We start from the raw sequence: 24,298 nt of genomic DNA, 5'->3' as shown, positions 1-24,298 counted from the left end.
GTGAGTGTGTGTGTGCGCGTGCATCTGCTCGTGCGCGCGGCGGGAACGTACTCTGAGCCCCGGGCTTGGTGGAGGCGGGCGTGGCGGCGGCGCTGAGCAGCGGGTCCGAGGAGGGGTCCAGGAAGCTGGCGCTGGAGGGCTTGCCGTCCGTGTGGGCGTGGCCGTGGCTGCGGTCGTCGTCGGAGAGGCCCGTCTCTAGGGCCTGCTTGCTCTGCCTGCTTTTGTCCAGCAGCTCTTTCCCGAAGAAGGCTTCCTGCAGAGACCAATCAAACGGGATCAGATCTGCACTGTAATTAAAGCAGGCCCTATGAGCCCAACTCACCACTCGGCTCTTCACCATTTAACCCCTATTCTTATTCAGTCAGCTTCCTGCCAACGCCAGGCTCTCATTATTATTCTCATTCTTCTTATTATTGTTACTGTTAAGATTAATGACTAAATACTGCTACTGCTGCTATTGCTACTGCTACTATTACAACTACTACTACTACTACTACTACCAATAATAATAACGTCATTCTTTTGGAGAACACTCACAATCAGATGCAATTACAGTACAAGTCCCAAGCCGTGCAAGAACAAGTGTTTGGTGCACACTGGTTTTACACTAAAAAGTGAGAGATCTATAAACCCACAGTGAGGACTCAGAGGTGTATATGGGGAGGGAGGGGCTGAAAGAACACTGCTGACAGCTGCAGTGGACCCTGGGATATATATACACACACAAGTCTCTTCTGAAGCTGGGAACACAAGGAACACAAGGAAAAGCCCGGCCACAAACGCGCCCGCTGCAGCTGGCTGGCCGGCATCTGCGTCGTCTCCCCCTCCGAACCCACTCTTTAAATGGCTAACGCATCCCCATTTAAATAACCCATTAATGCCTCCCTCCGCTGAGGCCCTTTACGTTCAATTCTGAAGCTGATGGGGGGAGAGCGCCTATTTTCGACGCGCCCCTCGCTCACCGAACGGCGAGCGGCAGGCGGAGCGAGTCTGGCGCTCGAGCCCGGGCGAGCGCGGGCCCCGTTCCGCCTCGCGTTCGAACGAGACGCGCGAGCGCACGCAACAAAAAAAGGGGGGGAAAAAAAAGAAGACAAAAGCGCAGTCTCTCATCTCCGATTTAGCTTTAATCTCTTCATTCAAAAGCAAACAGAAGTGCTTTTGAGAAGACATTGTGAACGTCTGCTCGGAGCAAATGAGGGCCCTTCAATGGCGGGCCTGCGAAAGAGACGGGCGCTTCCTCCGCCAGCGCTTCAACTGCAGCCAGCGTACGCTGCGGACCATGTGACCGGCCTCCCCGGGAGCCTGCCTCACAATGAAGCCACATCAATCCGCCAGCGAGGCATTCTTCCTCAGCCCAACCGCGATAAATAACGTAAAATAATGAATACTGATTTACTAAAATAATAAAACATAAAAAACACAAAAAGAAAGGAACCTCTTAGTCTCTCAGTACCAATCTGAGAGGCTAAAAGGTTCTAAAAAAAATAAGGCATTTGGTTTGACGGCCATTTTGTTGATTAAGTGTGTACTAAATTCAGGCCGTGAAAAGCCTTTCAGTAAAAGAATAGCCTCCTGCAACAAGTCACTCAGCCTCAAGCATGGTTATTACCTTAAACCATTAACTTCACTAACAAACCATACTCACCAAAGTCATAAAGGAATTGACGCACTCAGATACCAAAAAGCAAATTTATGAAGAATCACATTTTTTAATAATAGAAGGTACAGGGCTGCTCATTGTGCCAGAATGAATTCCTGCAACCTGTTACACAATAATACGGTATATTAATTATGATATAAACGGAGAAATAAAGAAGACTGATTAATAAGAGGACAGTGAGTGTTTGCTTGTGGAAGCCCACCTGCAGGTAGGAGGGAAAAGCCTCCTCCAGTTTGGTTTTCTTCTTGCGGTAGCGTTTCTTGGCCTTCTCCAGACACTCGGACCCTGGCACGTTCTCCTCCACAGGCGTGTCCGGCAATGCCTCGCTCCAACCTGCCACAGCCATGACCAAACCGGTCTCTCAACAGGGCTCTTATCATTTACCATAAACACTCAATGAAGATTCTAGATTGTTGAACTCAGGCAAAAGCAAGCGATCCCCGAGCGCCTACCTTCATCTTTCCCTAGTGGGTTCTCTGACACGGACCCTGAGGAGTCCTTCCTGGAGAGGGAGCGTTTGGCCTTGCCTTGACCTGCCCGGCTTCTCTGGCGCACCATAAACCCGCCGATGCCTGCGGAGGGAAAACCGATACAGTCAGAAAAGCTGGGAAAACACAGTCCAGCCCAGGAGTCTAGGAATTAAGCACAACAACACCAGGACTCCAGACATTATGGCCGCTGAGAGGAGTCATTATTTATGGTGACATGCAAGCCCCAGGTCCCAGAAACATGCTTCAGCAACCAGCTTGTATGCCCCTCGGGAAACATTTCAGGTCCAATAAGACCAAACTACATCCATAGTTTAAGGTTTTCAACAGACCTCTCCAGCTCAAAACTAAAAGTACAAGACTTAAACTAAATTAAGAAATACATTTTGAAACTCAATGTTCAGGCCTTAAAAAACTGACATCACCTTCAGACGGATAAAGGTAACTCCCCACACTAACAATATGAGGTATACTCAGTCAATGGAAACCACCCCACCCCCTGCTCAGCATTACAGAGCAAGACTGTGGTATTACTAGCCATTATTTTATTTGAACAGAAACTAACAATCGCTCCTGGTTGGTCTAGAGGACACATGTGACAGCAATGGAGAAATGTTTTTGTTTTGACCCAAGGGAAAAATAAACACTCCTTATTATATCTTTCAAAAGCATTGGCCATAAAAGAATGAGGTCTCTCTCTGGCTCTCATTCTCCCTCGCTCTCTCTCTCTCTAATTGCTTCGGAGATCAAAGGACGCAAAATGGGCAGTACCTTAGGAGAAAGAAAGAGTTCCACAGCAGAAAGAAACCATATAACAAACAAGACCGCCTCATCATTAAGGCTATTTATGGTTCCGCAATGTACGCGCTCAACAAAACCAACTACTGCAAAGAAAGAGCAAACCCATTCCCAAATAAACCTCTGTCATACTTTCCAAATGAAGACCTTAAATTCAACAGCCAGAGGTTTGTCCTTGTAAATGGACCTATCTGTCTATCTATATATCTATCTATCCATCTATTAACAATGCAAGTGTACTTAAGAAAATACACAAAACACATTCTTCAGTTCATCACATGACAGTTTCAGGCAGTGATAGAGACCAGTTTATCACACACAGACTGCTTACACTGATGAGACTGGGTTTTCAGAGAAGGAAAGCTGATTGCACTATGTACTGCTCTGCCTGTGTGTCTATAAGAATAAAGGGAGGTCCCATAGCCTGGACATTGCAGATTTCAGCCAAAGCTAGGTTATTAGCCAACTATGAACGGGAGCCTATAGTGGTAGCAAAATACTGGCTTTGTTCTGCCAGGGGTGGAGCAGGGTTGCCAAGGGTTGCTCCTGTAAACCATTTAATTAGCTTCTCTCAATTGTCCATTAAGTATGAGTAGTAACCAGTGTGCAATACACCTGTCCTCAGATTGGTAATAAAGCCAAAAGTAGTTACTGGTTTACTGGTGAATGCAGTGGATGGGTGGCTGTGTCTCAGCTGTAGTGCTTTGTGTGGAGGTGCCTCAAGAGGTAAGGAGGCACAATAAATAAAACACTCATTCAACCAATAAACAAGCAAATAAACACACGGTCAGGCCATTGAGGCACTAGTATAACCAAACTGTAAAAGGCCATGCCAAATTTGCAGGGGGTGTTCTACTCCCTGTCAAAAAAATGACATTTGAAAGCACCAAGGCAAAAACCAGTTATAAATCTTTACATAGAAAGAAAGAAAGAAACAAACAAAAGAAAGAAAGAAAGAAAAAGAGAAAGAAAGAAAAAGAAAGAAAAGGAAATCCCTGAAAGTCAGAGGAAAGGGCTTTTCTGAAAACAGGGCTTTTCTGGAAACAGAGTGGTGCACTGTGGGCCTTGTTTAAGCTTTGCCGTGCGCACTGCGCCATTTCATGGTCTGGTGGAGATGTCGTCTCCAATCAGGTCGCCTACCCGGCCGGTACGGCTTCCTTTTCCTCTTCTTCGCCCCGTCCGGGCCCTCCGCCCCCTTGCCGTCCTCGTCGGCGGGCTCTCGCTCGGGGCTGGAGTCGGACTTCCCCTCACAGTCCAAGTGGTCTCCCTCTGCAAGCGGCACACAGAACCCCGTCCATCAGAGATCAGGCGAAGAGCCTCCTTCTCTCACAGCACGATTTCCACACCTGCAGTCCTGTACAGTCCTTATACCCTCGCTCCCAGGACTGCTCATTTTCACCACCCTGTAAAATGAATCCCCACTGAAGCTGACTAAAGGTTTCACTCTTATTTTACTCCACTACCCTGAGTCTTTATTTCCAGGTCATTTGAAAAGTTTTGTATTTGAGGGGAAAAAAAAAAAGTCTTGTTTTAAAAGCTGAAGAACGGGGGAATTCTCCTCCCACTGCTCCTCTACATGACATGACAAATTCTATTTACTGAAACAAGGGCACACCTGGAATAATCACACCCAAATAAACACCTTCCTAACATCTCCAATGATAGAAAATCCAAACATTAATTAGCGCCGCGGCGGTCTGAAGCCTCGTGATCTGGATGCGCCGAGGGGGTGATTTTCGAAAGGGAGCGCAGGAAGGGTGCGAACACGGCAAAAATTGCGTCTGAGAATTTTACACGCAGGCAAACAGAAAAGTTCATTGACTCGTTAATCAAACATTAAAAACTGTACTTTTCTGAGCTGAAAGAACATCTGGAGAGCTCGAAGCAACAGCAACCAAAAAGGACAGACATAAATAAGGTAAAAGGCCATGCTGTCAGGGAAAAGGAACTTCAGCTAAATAGTTAAACGACCAAAAAGAAACATTAAACATGGATAAATAAGGAGTTTCTGACATTCTCCCCCATAATAAGTCCTCCATAGCTAGTTGACCCTTGACTCTGTCTATCTACAATTAACTCCCATACACTTGTCCCACTATAACTGAATGTACATTTAAAAAAATAAATGTTTAATAATATTTTGGCTCCAACTAATATTTTACAATTACGTTTTTAAAACCAAAAAGAAAACCACACGCCCCATTTACAGCACAGTGTCCGCAGTTTAGTCGCCATTTTGCGAACAGAGCACTAGATGCACAGTTGCATGACAGGCTGGGTCTCTGCACTTGGTTCCCGCATTATGCAGGAGAACAAAGGGGTGCAGTAAGTTTTCGGGGGGTGGGTACAGTACCTCTGCTGTCGTCCAGGTCTCCGTCGCGGGAGTGCTCGGAGTGGGGGTCGGGCGGGGTCTGCAGCACCGCCACGCTGTTCTGGTTGATGATCTTCAGCTTGAGCTTGGGTTTGGGCCGCTTGCGTCGGGACGCGGCCGCCGCCAGGCTCTGCAGCTGGGACAGGCCCGACTCGGTCAGGCACACGCCGTCCTGCGTGTACGTCTTCGCCGGGTCTGGCGGACAGAGGAAGGGGGAGGAGTCAGCCTCTGAGCCGCGCCGCTAAACCCAAAGATCACAGCTGCGCTCGTACCAACAAAAAAAAAAAAAGACCAATTACCCAGTTCCTTGACTTTCGTCACGATCTGCACTGCGATTGGCTGCTCGACGGGTTCCGTGGAGACTGCGACCGTGGTGACTGCACATGACGGGCGTACCAAAAACAAGAGCGTTAGTGCAAGAGGAGGAGACCCAAATGTGCATTAATGGATGTGATCAGTGCTCAGCAGGGGGCTTTTCATTCTCTTTGGAGCATCAGAGCCAAAAACTACCTCCAACATCAGATACTGTTTAGGCTCTTCTCCTCTAGCCATAACCCTCCCACCACCACATTCACTTCTGTAATTGAACTTGTTCCATCCATAACTGAATAGAGGAAAAATGTACTTGTGTCTGCCAATGCAGCTCCTATACATTAAACGAACTACAAGAGAGAGGAGCAGGAGGTGTGCGGTGGGTAACCAGGACGACGACGATCGCCGCGCTGGCAGAGCTCCGGACGGCCAAGCGCCTCACCCTGAGACGGTGGTGTGTGGACCCGGCACATGGTGCAGTCGAAGCTGTCCTCGGCCGCGCTCTCCACCTCCTCCTCTGTGTTGAGGTTCTGACAGGCGGCGTGCATCCACCTGGGAGGAGGAGGAGGGGCGGGGGAGGAGAGGAAGAGTCAGAGGGAGAATGGAATGAGACTTTGGACATAAATAAAAATAAAAATAAATAAAAATGCAGCAGGATGGATCGAGGGGGAAACCCTGCAGCTCAACCCTGTGGCTGGAAACCGTAAGCTCACTGATGAAGCTGTCAGAAACAGAATCTGGACCTGGATGTCCAGTAACCACCGTGAATTAACTCCTGAGATACCGCAGGGGGGAACAGAGCAAACCAACACTGCGGGTTGTGTGGGGGGAACCGCATGCTATCACAGGACCCTTTCTGTATCCCCCTAAATGGCGCGGAGGTGAAGACGTTACAGAGGGAAGGGCGCGGCGTTGGCGGTTTGGGCGCGGTGGCGCGGTGCCCACCTGTCGCACTGTCGGCACTGCACGATGAGCTCCTCCTCGCAGTAGCTGCGCAGGCAGACGGGGCAGGTGGCCAGGCTGGCACAGGGGGCACACTGGGTGTAATTGTTCTGCCACTCGCAGCGAGGGCCAGGGGAGGTGGCACCGCACTGGGTACAGGAGACACACCTGCGCAAAGATGGGGGGGAGAAGGGGGAGGGGGGGGGGTAATTCACAATGTCTGCTTTTATTTCATGTGGTTTTAAAACAGACTTTGGCCTACATTGCAGCAATGCCTTTCAATGAGTCAAGTCCTCCAATTCCCCCCATAGTCATTGTCTTGATTTGAAATACACATTTGATTTGAAAAAGAACCAGTCTGAACCAATTTGACACAACTGACCTAATACTTTTGCATCTGACTGTGCAGACATAGACACACAAAATGAAATGCAACTGACCACCTGTAAAACATGACTTCGGTTTTTTTTTCCTTTTGCACCTTAGTCTGCACAAAGTCAGTTGTTAAACATCTTATCTGGCACACACCAATTGATATAAGTCATTTAGAATGAATAAGACCGAAACAAAAATCATGATTCATGTGAAATCATCACTGAAAGTGTTCCAAAGAAATGCCAGTCAAGCTTACCAAATAGACAGAAAACATCATCCATTTCGAAAAAAATGATGAGGACAGTGGAACATGTAAGCAGGTGGGAGCTTATGGTAATCCGCATTACTACCAGCAGATCCAGGATCTGTTTACCAGCCACTAATCCAAATGTATACCATATTGTATATAATACGGAGACTGATCCAGGATCTGTTAACGTGGGAAAATCCAATGGGAGAGTAGCAATCGATCTATGGCAGGCAGAGTGAAGAGCTTGGTCAGGGAGGGTCTAGGGGGTGGAGTTAGCCGAGGATGGGGGGGGCACAGCTGGGTGTGGCTGGGGTAGAGCTGGGTGAGAGAGGTTGGTAAGGGAGGGTCTAGGGGGTGGAGTTAGCCGAGGATGGGGGGGGCACAGCTGGGTGTGGCTGGGGGTAGAGCTGGGTGAGAGAGGTCGGTAATGGCGGGGGTAAACTCTCTCACCATTTGCACTTCCAGCTGCCCTTGGGGACGGTCTGCAGGGGCGGGTCCAGGCAGTAGGTGTGGTAACTGATGTCACAGTCGTCGCACAGCAGCAGGCGCCCGGGGTCCGTGGCCTTCCCACACTCCTCACACACCGTGCACTCCAGACAGCGCCAGCCTTTGCTCAGCACCACTCGCGTGATCTAGAACCGGAGCACATGGGGTCAGGTCATGGGTCAAGGGTCAAGAGGTCAAGACTGGAAGGGTGTAGGGGGTTTTAGTTACGATTACCAGATATTAAATATCAACACTAAGAAAATATTTTTGCAATGAAAGATTTCAGACAATACTGAAGCTAAATGTGACCTTTCAGGCCAGACAGGACTACTAAAGAAGAGATTATTGTATCGTTATAGCTAAACTGTTGCCATATTGTGAAAGATAAAAATAAAATGTGAAAAAGAGGCAGGGTTGAAGATAAAGACAGAAATACACAGCTTCCAAGCAGAACCTCTTAAAATAGAAAATACAGAGAACAGAATGAAAGCAGGGATTTAACAATCTGGCCAGTAAAATAGTATATATGGGGGAATGCTAGTGGCGGGCCTCTTTGTCAAGTGAACGTGTTCAGGGGCTCACAGACATTGGTAAGAGAACGGTTTAACAGCGAGCTTCAACTTCATTTTCGACTGTAAACACCCCCCTACCACAGAGTCATATTGTCATCTAGTGGTCACAAGCCCTTTGATTTTTCAGCCCTTTTAATTTTATAGATGACTTCACTGACATCAGTGTTTTCATTTATGAAACTTCAAAATAATTTTCTGTTTTTAAAAAAGAAAAGCACAAGAAGGGATGTAAATGGTACACGAGACTTTTTGTGTTCCTAATAAAACTTTCACTACACATGCAAAACGTTTTCAAGATTTTGCTTGCTGAATATGCAGCTGGTTAATGAAGACATTCCAGAAAGTTCTGGCAATTCTGATTCACACAGCCCACTCTACAGAGTTTTCACAGTGTTCATGGGTCCTGCAGACACAGGTCTCTTAGGATTTCACCTCCCACTGGCTCAACTTCTCCCACTTGAGAATGAAAATGACTTTAAAATGATACACAATATTCAGAAATAATCAGCTTCGACAGCTGATTGGCTAAAGCACAAAAAACAAATTGAGGTTCTGAACTGCTAGGATGGCCGGGGTGAAGTTATTTAGTGCAGTAATGAGAGAGACTCGTGACTAATAATTACAGCCACATTTTCAGTTATTTGGTGGTGCAATCAAAAGCTCATATCTGAAGTAACTGTTATATCAGAAATGAAGTCATACGGAAGAACATCAATTCTAAATGAACAATGAATGTAGCATTCTAAAAATAATACCAGAAACAGGAAACATAGAAAATGATAAATTTAAACACGTGTGTTTAATATCCAGCCTACTTTGCCTTATATTAAACAGAGATTTCATAAGAGCCCTTTAAAACCTCTCCAGGAGAACTGCTCTCCATCCTACAGCAGGGAGGATCGGGACCGTAATCTTCAGCAACAATAGAGACCCAGCCACCTCGGGCTTAGCGAATTTGGCATCCAGAGTCTGTTTGCTGTAATTGCGGGCGTTTAGCGATAAGGATCAGGGTACTCCCGTTGAGCCGCATTCGATTTAGCCGCGCACAATGGCTATGAGCGCCTTTTAATCCGCTCTAATCCGCGCTTTACACAGGGGTTCACCGCCGCCTCAGGAATGAAGCCTTAACGCCGTTCCCCTGTCGCGGCGAACGCCAGCGCACGGCCGCCCAGGGGGCCGCTCGTCTCGCCACCGCGGCGGCATCAACCCGCGCGGCGGTAAGGAGCACCGCTGCCGGCGCTGACCGGCCGTGTGATAAGAGACCCTGCTGTAAGAGTGCGGGCTGAGGAGAGCACGTTAGCGCTCTCTCCGCGTGGCGCTCGGACCTCTGCTGTAAGAGTGCGGGCTGAGGAGAGCACGTTAGCGCTCTGTCTGCGTGGCGCGGGGGCTCTGCTGTAAGAGTGCGGGGTGAGGAGAACACGTTAGCGCTCTGTCCGCAGAGCGCCTGGCCTTTGGGAGCTCTGCTGTAAGAGTGTGAGGTGAGCGGAGCACGTTAGCGCTCTGTCTGCGTGGCGCGGGGCTCTGCTGTAAGAGTGTGGGGTGAGCGGAGCACGTTAGCGCTCTGTCTGCGTGGCGCGGGGGCTCTGCTGTAAGAGTGTGGGGTGAGGAGAGCACGTTAGCGCTCTGTCCGCGTGGCGCGGGGGGCTCTGCTGTAAGAGTGCGGGGTGAGGAGAACACGTTAGCGCTCTGTCCGCAGAGCGCCTGGCCTTTGGGAGCTCTGCTGTAAGAGTGTGAGGTGAGCGGAGCACGTTAGCGCTCTGTCTGCGTGGCGCGGGGGCTCTGCTGTAAGAGTGTGGGGTGAGCGGAGCACGTTAGCGCTCTGTCTGCGTGGCGCGGGGGCTCTGCTGTAAGAGTGTGGGGTGAGGAGAGCACGTTAGCGCTCTGTCCGCGTGGCGCGGGGGGCTCTGCTGTAAGAGTGCGGGCTGAGGAGAGCACGTTAGCGATCTGTCTGCGTGGCGCAGGGACCTCTGCTGTAAGAGTGTGGGGGTGAGGAGAGCACGTTAGCGCTCTGTCCGCGTGGCGCAGGGGCTCTGCTGTAAGAGTGCGGGCTGAGGAGAGCACGTTAGCGCTCTGTCCGCGGAGTATGTGGCGCGGGGGCTCTGCTGTAAGAGTGTGAGGTGAGCGGAGCACGTTAGCGCTCTGTCTGCGTGGCGCGGGGACCTCTGCTGTAAGAGTGTGAGGTGAGCGGAGCACGTTAGCGCTGTGTCCGCGGAGCGCCTGGCCTTCGGGGGCTCTGCTGTAAGAGTGTGGGGTGAGGAGAGCACGTTAGCGCTCTGTCTGCGTGGCGCGGGGGCTCTGCTGTAAGAGTGTGGGGTGAGGAGAGCACGTTAGCGCGGCGCTCAGGGGCTCTGCTGTACCTTTATGTTGACGCAGAAGGGGTGGTAGCACTGGCCACACTGGGCACAGGCCAGCAGCCGGCCTTCAGCACCCTGTCCGAAACTCCCGCACACCACGCACATGTCCTGGAACAGAGGAGACGGGACCAATCAGGAACTCCGGCCAGAAAATACCGGGTGAGCTAATATAGGTGAGCACACGTGTACATGCGAAGACATACAGCCATATGTGCACATGCAGAAATATTTGTGCAGGTGCAAACACAGAAGTGCACGTACACACACACAAGCACACACACACATATACATGGACATACAAGGCTGCACACACGCACATATATACACAGGCATGCATGTACACGCTCGCGCACACAGACGCGCACACACGCGCACTGACGCAGACGCACACATGCGCGCACACAGACGCGCACACGCGCACAGACGCAGACGCACACATGCGCGCACACAGACGCACACGCATACAGAGACAGACACAGACACACACCCAGACGCGCACACAGCCGCACACACAGACGCACCTGTTTGAGAGTGAAGGTGTCGGAGCTGGAGAACATGACCACAGTGTTGTGCATGGCGTTCTCCTCCTCCTCCTTCCCTGGGAATGCAGTCTCCATGACGCCCACCGGCACCTGTGCAGTGGGGAACAAACCCCATCAACGACCGTAGGGTTGCCGCGGGGACCAGGTGCCAAACGCTGGCATTTCTCAACTGTACATGCCCAGACGTACCCCGACAGGAAAAACCCTCACCACCGTTACACCTTAACACTCAGCTGCTGAACACTGCCAGCCTTAAGGCACATGGCATTAAAGCCAATGGTGATGTTTCCACATATACCAATACCTGAGAAGTGCCGAGATGTGAATTAATACAGTGCTGTTAAAAAGCATTTGCCCCCTTCCTGATTTCCTTCATTACTGCATATCTGTCACACTGAATGTTTGCATATCTATAGATGAAGCATAATATTAGGGAATACAAAGGGAAAACGGTAAACATGCATTTTGTGTTTACTCAGTTTCCCTTTCTCTAATGTTACATTCTGTCTGAAGATCTGAAACCATTCAGTGTGACAAACATGAAATAACAGAGGACATCAGGAAGGGGGAAAAGACTTTTTCACAGCACCATATGTAACACGGCTGCAGTGTGCAGTCACATGACTACACGCATTTTGGACGGCTACAGATCTGGACTGGGCCATTATGTACTGGCGTGTGTCCACCCTGCATAGAAGCGCTCTGGCCCGTACGCGTCACTGCCAGAAACCCGGGAGTCTGTCACAGATGGGATTGCATAATCCGCGCCGTCGTTGTGTGGTGTGTGGGACGTACTCCAGGAGTCGCGACGGGGCTGATTCCGTTCTTCGGCTTCGAGCGGCCCCGCCCCCCTCGTCCGGAGAGCCCGGCCCCCCTGGGCCTCCTCTTGCCTGGAAAGCCTGACCCCCGACCCTGCACGGAACGAAACACACATCAGCGGGACTCAAACTGGACCCCGCCGGTGATTAATGTCTGAATCGCACATCTGTCACCATGACTCCCAGGGACGTCACTGCTCGACCAGTAACTGCCCTCTCTCTTAAACCCCCCACCCCCATCCTCCCTGAGATTCACATCCACCATCACTCATAGTGACATTTATGACGGCGAATCACAAATCCCATCAATGCAAACACCCCCTATACGAGCAAGTAATCCACATTTAGCTCTCATTAATGAACCATGATTCAGATACTCGATAAGCTTGCTTGTTTTCTTTTTTTTTTCCTTTTCTTTTTCTGGCACTTGCGTAAGACGAAAGCACATTTAAGGACTCAATTAGTCATGACAAAGTTCCAGGGCATTTTGGGAGATGGCTGATGTAATGCTGTCCCAAGGAGCTTGCCTGGTAATTACTGAAGACTTCTCAGAACAAGGGGTTCTTTTTCCACCCTCTTTGCAACTTGCTAAATTATTAGTGGCGTCAGGTAACAGCGCCAATACCGAAGGAAATAAAGACCTGAGATCAACGTTCATGTGGGGGAGAGCGCTCATGAGGAAAAGGCTTGAGAAACACTGAATGCTAACTTTTTCTATTTACAAAATATCAAAAGCAAAGATTGCAAAACTTAAACAAACAAAAAAGCAACAAAAAAGTGTTATTCCCCGTTACATTAGACAAAGTCTTATCTTGAAAAGATGTTTAAAAAAAGGCATTTGAGTTGTTTGGGCGGTTAATTTCATATCACAAAAGATTCCAGGCTTTTGTAAAGATGCATTTGATAGCCCTCCATTTTCACTCCCACAGGGATTCAGCGAGACCCTGCAATCAATCGCACCCCACGGCACAAAGGACGGGTGAGAAAAGGACATGCCACCCCTTTGTCGGTCATATTTGCAGTCGTGGATTAAATGTTATTGAGATCATTATCAGCTCATAAACGGGCAAACAAAAGGCACTGCATATCCCCCCCTCCAACAACCCACAAACAATGGATCGTTCCATTTTATTTAGCTGCAACACGGCTTGGCCTGTAGAAGACGAGAGCACTTTATATTAACCCTATGACTAATGCCATGACTCTAAATGGTATTCTTCTGAGGAAATGAACTCAGAGAGAAACTGTTTGGTTAGACATAAAAAGCTTGGAACAAACAATTTTTTTTTCTCTCTGCGGTTCATGACCCAATTTAAATCCGACAACATGAAGCTGACCAGATGATGTGTTTCAGAGAAATAACAAAGTGTGTCAACATATTTCATTTAATTGCAAAGCAAGTGCCAGTGTAAATCATAAGCAATGCTAAGTCAGGTTGGGGGGGGGGGGGGTGGGTCTTCATAAGGGGAATGTCAACCAGGTCCACAGCGTTGAGTTCCAGGAGCACAGTGTTCAGCACAACCCTCTCAGCGGGTGTTCAGCGGCAAGCCTAAGGCCACTTGGGGTTCAGACGAGGCAGCAGTCGATTGCTCGGCAGCGACCCCCCTCCCCCGCTCTCCCCTCTCCTCCCCTCACACACTGCGCACCCCCAACGCAAACACGGCGGCCACGCCCAGGCTCCTCTCGCACGGTGTGGCTTGTTACGACAGGCGTCCACGTCAGCTTGGTAAGGAAGCTTCCCGGAGGGGGCTTTCCCAGGACTGAATCTGAAGCCTGCATCTGATTTGCGTAAGAAGTCACAGAACTGGAACGGTGACGGAAAGCAGAGTCCCAGAAGCTCACCTCGTATCCCCCCCACCCCAACGTCCCGCCCCGCCCCCACCACTCCAGGGCCTGTAGTCAAGCTAAGGAGCGTTGTTAGTTCACTGGATCCCGTGCAAGCACACACACAGGGCTCTACATCAGCTGAGCTTCGTTCAAAGCAGCGCGCCCTCAAAGACACAACAGGCTCACGCAGCAGAAAGACCTTTCAGTGCAGTTCAGTAAAATGTCAAACAGCACTCTCCACCACAAGCACAGCCCAAAGACAGGCCCATAAACGGCCATTTTACACCTGCGAGGACGAGGACAACAGCAAACCTGTGTCGTATTTGATCTTCACCCCCCCCCCCCCCCGGCCCCCCCCGGCCCCCCCCATTCGGGCCAAATGCAACCCTCGAGATGGAGCACGGCCACAAAGGAAATGCTTTTTCGATCAAAAGGAACAACGAGAGGCCGATGTTCTCGACAGTAATTGTCATTTTAAAAGCAGCGCGGCGCATTTGGTGGGACATGGCTCTGAACGCGGCAGCTCGAGGACGCTGGACTGGTGACAGGGCCCCTTTGATGTCTCTCTGGCCATTTGAGATTCATTATGCTGTCAACTCTTTCCTCTGAGGCTAACACTGCCAGTCATATTGCAGCCCGAATTCCAAGAGTTTCCTGCCTCTGTTTTGCGTGTGTGTGTGTGTGTGTGCGCAAGTGTGTGTGGGCACATGTGTGTTTGTGTGAGGTGTGTGTGCATGTGTGTATGTGTGTGCACGCGTATGTGTGTGTTTGTGAGAGGTGTGAGAGTGCGTGTGTGTGCATGTGTGGGTGTGCGTGTGTGAGTGTGTGCGTGCGTGCGTGCGTGTCTGTGCGGGGGTGGGTGTGTGTGTGGTCGTGCGGGAGGGTGTGTGTGTGTGGCTGCGGGGGGTGGGTGTGTGTGTGTGTGTGCGTGGGTGTGTGCGTGGTGCGCGGGGGGGTGGTGTGTGTGTGCGTGCGTGGGTTGTGCGGGGTGGGGGTGTGTGTGTGTGCTGCGTGTGTGCGGGGTGGGTGTGTGTGTGCAGGGTGTGTGTGTGTTGTGTGTGTGGTGGTGTCTGTGCGGGTGTGGGGGTGTGTGGTGTGTGCGGGGGTGGGGTGTGCGTGTGTGCGTGCATGGTGTGGGGGGGGGGTGTGGTGTGCGTGCGGTGTGCGGTGGTGTGGCGGGTGTGTGGTGTGTCGTGTGTGTGGGGGGGTGGGGGTGTGTGGTGTGTGGTGTGTGCGGGGGGGGGGTGGATGTGTGTGTGTGCGCCGTGCGTGCGTGCGGGTGGGGTGGTGTGTGCGGGGTGGGGGTGTTGTGTGTGCGGGGGGGGTGTGTGCGTGTGGGGTGGGGTGGTGTGTGTGCATGCGTGCGTGGGTGTGGGGGTGGGGTGTGTGTGTGTGTGCATGCGTGTGTGCGGGTGTGTGTGGTGGGGGTGTGTGTGTGTGTGTGGTGCGTTTTGTGCGGGTGGGGGTGTGGGTGTGTGCGTGTGTGCGGGGTGGGGGTGTGTGTGTGTGTGCGTGTGCGTGTGTGGGTGGGGGTGTGTGTGGTGTGCGGGGTGTGGTGTGTGTGTGTGTGTGTGTGCGTGGTGTGCTGTGGGGGGGGTGGTGGAGGTGTGGGGTTGTGCGGGGTGGGGTTTGTGTGTGTGTGTGTGCGTGCATGTCTGTGCGGGGGTGGGGGTGTGTGTGTGCGGGGGTGGGGGTGTGTGTGTGTGTGCGTGCGTGCATGTGTGGGGTGGTGGGTGTGTGTGTGCGTGTGTGCGGGTGGGGGTGTGTGTGGGGGTGTGTGCGTGCGTGTGTGCGGGGCTGGAAACGCGCTGGATCAGGAAGTTGGGATGCTCAGCCGTGGGACGGGTCGCTGACCTGCCCTGGCGCGCTGCCAAAGCCAGGAGATTAGCGTCCCTGTGGCTTCAGGAAAAAACACGGGCCTGCTGGCGGGCAACAGACGGCTCCCCGTGTAGCAACACGACCGCTCCCGCCCCCCAACACCTGGCCCCGGTCCCCGGGCGGTCGCCTGCGTGCGGAACGCCACCCGCCGCACGGTCAAGGGCCGGATCTTCAGCACGCAGCGCATGGCCACTTAGGCTGAACTCACACACCGCTCTGCACTAATATCAGCCTAACAATATGCTAATGACCTCAGCCGCCAGTACCAAACCACATACCGCACCGTGACAATTCAGCAAAAAGACACGGAAATCACAGGTGTTATTCTGTATTTAACACAAGCACAATTACACAAACCTCACAACTCTCTTCTCCATAGGGTAGATATGATATGCTTACCTATAGCAGTCTTTACAAAAAATTCAACTAAATCATGAGACTGCTACGATGGTCAAATTGCCATTAAGCATCACTGCTGTTTATTCATTCGATGCATTTATTACCACTTTGATGCTCCAGGTGGGTGTGGTCGGGGACTGCCTGGTCTTTGGGGAGTCCCACCCCTCTGATTGGTCCAGCGACCATGAAGGTGAGTGTGTGTTGCCGCGGGCGATCCACACCCCCTACGGCAAAAGCGGGTGAGAGAAAAGGGGACAAAATGCAGCAACATAAAATGACAGCCAGCGGAGGAAAAAAAAACAAAACAAAACAAAACAAAAATGAAACAAATAAAACTGAGCAACAGAGACACAAAGACACACAGATACACGCACATGCAAACGCTGAGCCGGGCTGCTGAACGACGCCGGCTTGTGAGAGACTGCTGGAGCAGCGTGAGACAAAGGAGAATAAAAATAAACAGAAAGAACCATGGAGGCACAGAGGAGAGCGATGCGTGTTAAATTGAGAGCGACAGCCAGGCGCAGGCAGCCCGTCTGAAGAGGGCGGGCGGCGGCGGCGGCGGCGGTGATGATGATTACGCGCAGACTGCAGGGCAGAGCTGGCGCCCAGCGGAGCCCGGGCCAGCGGCCGCCATGCCACGGCCCTGCGCGTGCACCCTGGGTAAAGGAGCCTCTGCGTTCATACCAGCAGAAGCAGGCCGAGGCTAACGCCGCCCGCGCGCGTCCGCTAAGCCAGGCGCATTCGATTAGAGCGGCCGACGCCAGGGCGCGTCGAAGGAAGAATCAAACCGCGCGGGGGACCGTCGCGAGAAGCGTCCCGCAGGATCACTTAACACACTTTTCAGAGCGTAAGCGTTTAATCAGTGACAATAAAACAATTAGCCTGGGCTAAAGCGGGAAAGACGCTATTTCTCCGAGCCGGTTTATGCTGAATTATGTACGACAGCTGTGGGTATGTGCGGTTTTCCTTTACCGTGAAAACCTGCCCCGAACTTAACATTTTTAAAGCATTTAATAAACTGCCGTTGTGAGCAAAACTAACACATGAGGCGAAGACAAAATGGAAAAAAAAAAGATCTTTATGGGGGCTTGAGGCACATCCATGTGACTGTGTAAAGGGTGTCAGTGTGAGAACGGAGACACGAGAACACTGGAAGAGCAGACAGAGCGTGCACTGTGAGGCTGTGGGGGCGTGGTCAACAGAAATGGGATGGGCGTGAACGTGAGGGACCTTCAGAGCACACCGCAGGGTCCGAAGCGTACCCCCACGAGATTCGCTACAACCCCACCGACGCCCATACAAGCAGGACGCTCTCTGAAGGAAAAAAACTTCATAAAACCACAAGGCGTCCTCCCACTCGACACTATAAACGCATCAGGCAAACCGTTTCTGCAGAACGGTGAGTGGGTTCACTCTGACGAGATAAAAACGGAACAGGCGTACCCACGCCGTCCTATCTCCGCACTGACAGACGTGAGCGGAAACTTAAGCGCTAGGTCCTCGACTCTGTTACGCGGGCTGGCCTTCAACCCAGCAAGCCTCGCAGTCGACCCAGCATCCCAAAAATGGCTCACAGACGACACAAAACGTAGGCTAGTCACGCGAATAAGTAAACCTGCGGAAGCCCTGAAGTATCTTATTTTAACTTTCCATTAAGCCATCCTCAGCACCACGTAAGCGTTTATAAATATTTATGCCAACCCACAGATTGCCATGGGCTGCGCCACGTCATCACGTACATTGCACTCCTATGGCACTCAGATCTGAAATGCTCTTCATTCATTCATAAGTCATTCATAAGATGAATGGAGGCCCAGTATGTGCTGCGGTAGTCTTATAAATGTGAATGCGCTGCTAGAACTGGGACAGTGTTACGCACTGCTTATTAAGGCTTAATGCAGTTCTACTACATGACCTTCCAACCAAAACACCTGCATGCACTCCAGGATTGTTATGCGCAGATCGAATTACTCCACGTTGTAATGTAGCACAGCGGTTTCAGGATTCCACTTGACCTTTGATTGAATTCCAGAAGGGAGCCGCGTTGTACACGATTGCTATCCATTCCCAAACAATACACACTGCCAATGCAGGGACTGAGTATGCATTCCTGAATTCCATTTTCAGCGCTGCCAAATAAGCCAGTCACATTGTGCACTCACAGATAATCGATGACAATAAATCCACTTGGAGGCAGTTTTTAAAATTGTAAGCAGAAGTGTTTTTTCCCCTTGATCTCCATGTTGTGTATTTCTTATTGTAGCCCCGCCAGTGCTACATGACACAGGCTAGCATTCCACTAGCTCTTCCTCAAAAACCGTTCAAAGCAATGTGGTCCGTTCGACTAAACATCCCCAGAAATACCCACCTACCCACCAAGAAGCACACGCTCTCCTAAAAATGGGAAATCTCCAAGCTACAGTTGCCCACCCTTGAAATTAAGAGCAGCAACCAACAATTATCCTTGGAAGTCATAAAACAAAATACAATAATAATAAAAAATAGAACGTGTCCACACTTAATAACTAGATTCAGCAGTAGACAAAGGCAACTGTGCATGTGCAGAACTCATACGCATGGTGACTGCACCACTGGGGACTGATACCCTCTTGTTGACTAGAACAAATGGACTTTGAATTACTTTCAAATCAAATAAGACAACTTTGCAAAACTCCAAATGTTTCCATTTCTCCGTACTCTGCCCATGGAAATGAATACATTTCCAAACAGAACCACTGGCAACAGATATAAAGGGAGGGAGGAAGAGGGGAGCGACAGATAGAGAGAGAGAGAGAGAGAGTAAGGGGGGGAGAGAGGGAGAAGGAGAGCGAAAGAGTGAGGAGGGACCTGGGGGAGGAAGAAACTTGATGAAAACCGGAGCTCAGATTACAGTTTATGTTTTCATCCTTAATCCTCTGTAAAACTGGCCAGATGTCAAGTCTGATTTCAATTTCTGACAGCTTGGCTAACCTTAAAAAAAAAAAAAAAAAAAACTATCAGCCTAACAACACTGCCGTTGCATTCAAGGGGCTTAGGAATCATAAGTACAAGTTACACTTGGGGGAGAAGGAAGGTCCCACACAATCCGGTGGTGAAAATTGGGTCTGGGCCCCTCGGTGTCACACTGTCAGAGGAATGCTTACCCAAATTACACACCTCCTGAAAGGGCTTTTCACCTCTCCCCGCACCACCCGGTTGGCACATCAGGCCAGCTCGGCTGTCCCTGGGTGTTTACGGCACTCCCAGACCCCCCCCCCCCCGTAGGCCTTGCCAGAACCTTTCCACATGAATTAATACACTCTGCGGGCCCAGGCTAATCGATGTGACCGAGCTAAATAAATAAATAAATAAATAAATAAATAAATAAATAAATAATACCGCCGGCGTCAGCCTCGAGGGCCCGGCCTTAACCAGCCTACGAGCCGCGGATCGTCCCAAAGACACGGGGCCCCAAACACCGCCGGCCTACCTGCTTGGCCCTGGGCCTCCCGGGAGAGAACTTCCTCTTGGAGATGGCGGGCTTCCCCATGCCGATTTTGGGGGTGACGGGGATGAAGGTGGTGGGGGGCGCGCTTCCTCCGTGCTCGCCGGCCGCGGGGGCGTGGGGAGGCGACGGCTCCTTGGGGGAGGGCCAGGCGGGCGGGGGCGAGGGGGCGGGCCGCTCCTCCGGGGGCGAGCGTTTGGGGGCGCTCTCCTCGGCAGGGGGGCTGAGGTCGGAGAGGCTGCGCTCGCTGGGCGGCGTGGTGTCCATCTCCGCGGCGGGGCTGGACTCCGCTGCCGCCGGGACCTCCTCGGGCTCCGGCTCCGCCTCCACAGGGACGAGAGCTTTCGCTTCCTCCTCTTCCTCCGGCTCCTCCTCTTCCTCATGCTCCTCCTCGCCCTCCGGCTCCTCCTCCCCGGTCAGTGGCCCCTGCGGCTCCGGCGCGGTCGCCTCGACCGCCGCGTCTGGCCCGGAGCGCTCGGCGGGCGACACCTCCATAGGCTCCTCCCCCTCCGCCTCCAGGGGCTCGGCGGCCGTCTCTTTGGTTGGCGAGGGCGACGGCCTTGGCGGAGACTCCGCCCCCGGCTCTTCCTCGGGCTCCTCGGGCGGAGGCTCCGGCGACATGTCCTCCGACTCGACGGTCTCGGCGACCGCGTCCAGCACCACGTCGGCCTTCCGGTAGGCCGTGACCAGCGACGGCGGGTCGGGCTCCTCCACCCTTTGAGGTGGAGATTCGGGACTCTCCATCACGGTCACGGTCACCTGGATCTCGCGCCCCGGTCCCATAGCTGAACAAACAGAAGACATAACAAGCAACTATGAAAACAAACAATGTCACGAATGAGCTGCACTTCCTTTGAAAAATATCACTAACTTCATCGGTTTTGTTTGCCTTTACAATGTTTACAAAGTTCTACTGTAAAAATGCAGGAGAAGATGATTTAAATTAGGCCGTTTCTAAACTGCAACCAGGAAAAACTCACTTAAGGAAGTGGTTCACAGCAAGTTAAAAAAAAATCTAATTTGTCGACCATACTGAATCAGTTTCAATCGCACATGGTAAGGCCAGGCTTTCTATATTTATGAAGTCATTAATTTAAGGTCCAGCAAAGCAATGCCCTACGACCTGAACACATCACTTCGGTTTGGGCCACGAGAGGCTTGGCCCTACAGTACCTGATGTGAAACATTTCTGTATGTCGCTGATGGCCATCTGATTGGGCACGTGCTCTGCCAGGAACATCTCCTCTATGACATCATCTCCTGAGGGTTCTGAGGAGGAGGAGCAAACCAGAGTGTGAAAATCAAGGTGACACTGTACACCACTACGTTCAGGTGACACCAGTGGATGCTGCAACAGCTCACTGAAACCACATATTGGTTGGTGATGATTTTGGTTGGCACATGCTCTTACCCAGGGTGAATACAGGTTTCATTTGACACATCGTACAGTTTCTGGTGGCAGGCACGTAAAAAAAAAAAAAAAAAAAAAAACCCAGCCGGAAAAATGAAGGCCAACGTCATTTTGGGACTTGGCAAGATTAAATATTGACACAAAAGGGCAGGGGAAGGGGAAACATTAGTATAAACATTTCATTAAAATGTGAATTAAAAATGGGCCCTGCAGGCAAATTTTCAGCCGGTCTTTGCTTTGCACAGAGTGCTCATATAAAAGGTCTTCTTCCTTGTGCCCTTGACTCCTGGCTGCCAGAATGAACTCCCAGAATGCACCCAGAACGCACTCTTGACAGCCTTCAAAATTACAGTCCCTACCACCTTTCCAGTCCAACTCGCTTCAAACCCTGTAATTAAAAACGCAATGAATTTTATGTGACCGAGCAAAAATGTCCTCCAGGTATCGGCAATAAATCTCCCAACCTCAGCGGATTTCACAACCCAGCGCTGGAGCACTTAGTAAACATTTCAGCCTTACTACCGAGCGCAATTACACACCAGCGCCCTCCCCCCACACACACTTTACACAATGCTCATCTTAAGACTGAGCCCGGGTATTCAGAGCCAAGGCTGCGCACCCGTTTCTCATCAGAAGACGGCATCCGAGAAACTTAAGTGCCCTTAAGAAGGCGGCGCCCGGCTGCGTGCTGGAAACGGGCTGAGAGGCGGCAGAACCGGTAACCGCACCGCAGGGGGGATCTGAGGAAGCCCACAGAACCCCCCCCAAAAAAAAAAAAGGTTTCTCGGGACAGACCGCAAGCGTTACCGCGCCAACAAGAAGCCGGGTTTCACACCGACGGCACGCCGTGTCGGAGACGCCGTGCGGAGACCGCGCTGCAGATCCCGAGCGACTCAGAAGGTACGCGCCACACCCCCGGCGCCATTGTGCAACGTCCCGGCGGCACGCTGAGCTCGCCCCCCTCCAGGCGGTCTGAAGCGCCGCTCTCACGCCGCGCAGAATCACTCCGTTTTATGCGCCGGTTTATATCGCCGGTGATCAGCGCAGTTCCTCGGGGTCAGTTTTCCCGCTTAAGCATTTCATTCGGCTAATTGGCGCCATCAGTGCTACACGTGAACTGCTCCACTGAGCTCTGAGGAAGCGGCCATGCTAAGGCCTCACAGCCATCAGACGGACAGCCATCCGCTCATATTTCTGTTCTACGCCTTTTCGATTGGGTTTTTAGAACAGTTCGCTCGCGCTCACAGTATCAGCGGACGATGGCCCCACCCCCTCTCTGGACATTCTCAGAGCCGCTCACCTCATGGTCACGAGGTGGAAAAGCTAGACTTAAAAGGCCCTTAAAAATCAGCACCTGGTAACCCTGAGAGTCCATTCGTAAAAAAAATAAAAAATGAATTAAAAAATAAAATAAATATTTTAAGTAAAATTAAAAAATGTAAAATAATTCAGAATTTATGCTTACTGAAAGCTCAATCACTGCTTTATTCATCAATGGCCCTTTAGTTATTACAGGGTCTGGGAGTCAGAAGAAAATGAAAAGAAAACTTCTCAGTAGACAGCACTGGCTGACAGAAGGCAGCTAAAAAAAAACAAACACACCACCAACACAGGAGCTCACACCTCATCCGGGTTTCTAAGGGGGGGGTCACACGTGTTCATTTTGCAGCCCGACTCGGCAAGTTAAGTCCCAGAATGCACCGCTTCCTAAGTCTGCCCCCCCCTCCCCCCCGCCCCCCTATCCCTCGGAGCACTCGCGTGTGTGGAGCAGCAAGGCGCCTGAAGCGCAGGGTGGTGGTGGTGGTGGTGGTGGGGGGTTACCATGACAACGCGCTTTTCAAAGCAGTCCCCATAGACAGGAGCTGCGATGGTTTCCGGGGCGAAGCGAAACTGCACCAAACTTGGCAGCAAGGGGAGCAGGGAAAGCAGACCCCCCCCCCCACCGCCCCCCCCTTTGGGTCGGATCTGACGCAAGAGCAGAAGGCGTGGCACGTTCATTCTGCTGAAAACAACATCAGCTCTGAAGACTAGTGCGGCCGTGAGCTCTTCATTCTTCCACAGAGAATGTGATTTACTCCTCTTCAATATCCACAGTATCAACATCATAATCCATACTTACACATCCAGCTCCATTTCCCTGACATTATGGCATACATTTTCCAACGACTGAAAACGCAGATCTAATTGATTTTATTGGATCTATAATATCGTCTTGCAATCGAACGGATGTCATCAACCCGACCACTGTAAAGTAATCCAGGCAGCGCTAGCAAAGAGATAACCCGCACTTTACTGGTCACTAAGAAACGGATTCCCGGGATATTGTTCCTGAGGAGCAGATCTCAAACTCGCATCTAACAGAGATAAGACAAGCGTACCAGATATATAACCGCACGGCTTCACACGCCAGTCAGCGCAATAATAAACAGTTTCCAGCCCGACTTCCTGAGGCTGCGCTGGCGATCAGATCTCTGATCCGGAAGATTATCCTAATGGAAGCGCGCGGTGCAGAGTGGACAGGCCATTAACAGCCAAGCGCCCGTCAACGGCCCCGGCCCCGCCCCCACGCCCAATAGCAGAGAGCGGCGGGGACGGGGGTAACCACGGCTACGCGGCGGCACGCTGACTGGCGCATCCGTCTTCAGACGGACGGAGGGCGGCGGAGCGTTCGTTCTCCCCGCAGCGGAGGAAGCGCTCTGAGGGCCCATTATCCCGAGCGGGGCCGGAGCCGTCAGCCGTCAGGTCGGCAGCGGGCCCCGGCCCCGGACCCACGACTCCGCCGATCGATACCGATCCATTTGTCTCGCCTGCTCTGAGGGGGGGGGAGATTACTCCCAGCATGCCGCGCTGCTCGTTTAGATGTCTGCCATGCCCTCGTTAGTTGCTCTGGCCTCGGGAGGACGGGGTGCGAACTGACACTCCTGCCAGAGCCAGTCGCGCGCTGCTCGCACGCTGCTCGCACGCTGCTCGCACGCTGCTCGCTGCTCGCACGCTAGCTCTCCCGCGCGACGCTGGGTAACAGCGCTACACGGGCCGCGGCAGGAGAAGCCCTTCCGTCTCTTTACTGACAAATCCCTTTGTTTACAGGGGCTAGGAGGATTCTGTAGCCACTTAATGCAATTAGCTCGCCTCACATGGTGAGCAACCCAGTCAGCCAATTCACAGTGGGTTCTCACTAAGTGAATTACGGATTCACATTAGGAGACTAAAACGCTCCCCATCGAAATTGTCAGCTATCTTGCAAGCAAACAACTCAGCTGGGAAACAGACCTGATAATGGAAGTGTTACCTTGTTCGTGAAGACGTGTGACAAGCAAAATGCACCGGC

General features: G+C 51.6%; 1 protein-coding gene across 14 annotated transcripts in view; it reads right to left on the bottom strand.

Moving 5' to 3' along the window:
- The window catches only part of LOC135260875 (histone-lysine N-methyltransferase 2C-like), a 112,899-nt gene that overhangs the window by 35,450 nt on the left and 53,151 nt on the right, over window positions 1-24,298 (bottom strand). For 13 of the 14 annotated variants that reach the window (XM_064346546.1, XM_064346542.1, XM_064346556.1 and 10 more), the window contains 15 exons: window positions 20,733-20,828; window positions 19,545-20,344; window positions 16,177-16,296; window positions 11,946-12,062; window positions 11,130-11,240; window positions 10,612-10,716; window positions 7,647-7,828; window positions 6,575-6,739; window positions 6,072-6,181; window positions 5,617-5,694; window positions 5,300-5,512; window positions 4,087-4,215; window positions 2,113-2,232; window positions 1,863-1,993; window positions 52-253 (listed from right to left, as the gene is read on the bottom strand). In XM_064346546.1, the coding sequence (XP_064202616.1) occupies window positions 52-253; window positions 1,863-1,993; window positions 2,113-2,232; window positions 4,087-4,215; window positions 5,300-5,512; window positions 5,617-5,694; window positions 6,072-6,181; window positions 6,575-6,739; window positions 7,647-7,828; window positions 10,612-10,716; window positions 11,130-11,240; window positions 11,946-12,062; window positions 16,177-16,296; window positions 19,545-20,344; window positions 20,733-20,828 (2,679 nt within the window). The remainder of the gene's footprint in view (window positions 1-51; window positions 254-1,862; window positions 1,994-2,112; window positions 2,233-4,086; window positions 4,216-5,299; window positions 5,513-5,616; window positions 5,695-6,071; window positions 6,182-6,574; window positions 6,740-7,646; window positions 7,829-10,611; window positions 10,717-11,129; window positions 11,241-11,945; window positions 12,063-16,176; window positions 16,297-19,544; window positions 20,345-20,732; window positions 20,829-24,298) is intronic. The other variant, XM_064346552.1, reaches the window with a different exon arrangement.

This window comes from Anguilla rostrata, chromosome 8, assembly GCF_018555375.3.
Source record: "Anguilla rostrata isolate EN2019 chromosome 8, ASM1855537v3, whole genome shotgun sequence".
Classification (NCBI taxonomy): Eukaryota; Metazoa; Chordata; class Actinopteri; order Anguilliformes; family Anguillidae; genus Anguilla; species Anguilla rostrata.
The sequence above is the reverse complement of the archived record's forward strand: the minus strand, read 5'-3'. Positions and strand labels throughout refer to the sequence as shown.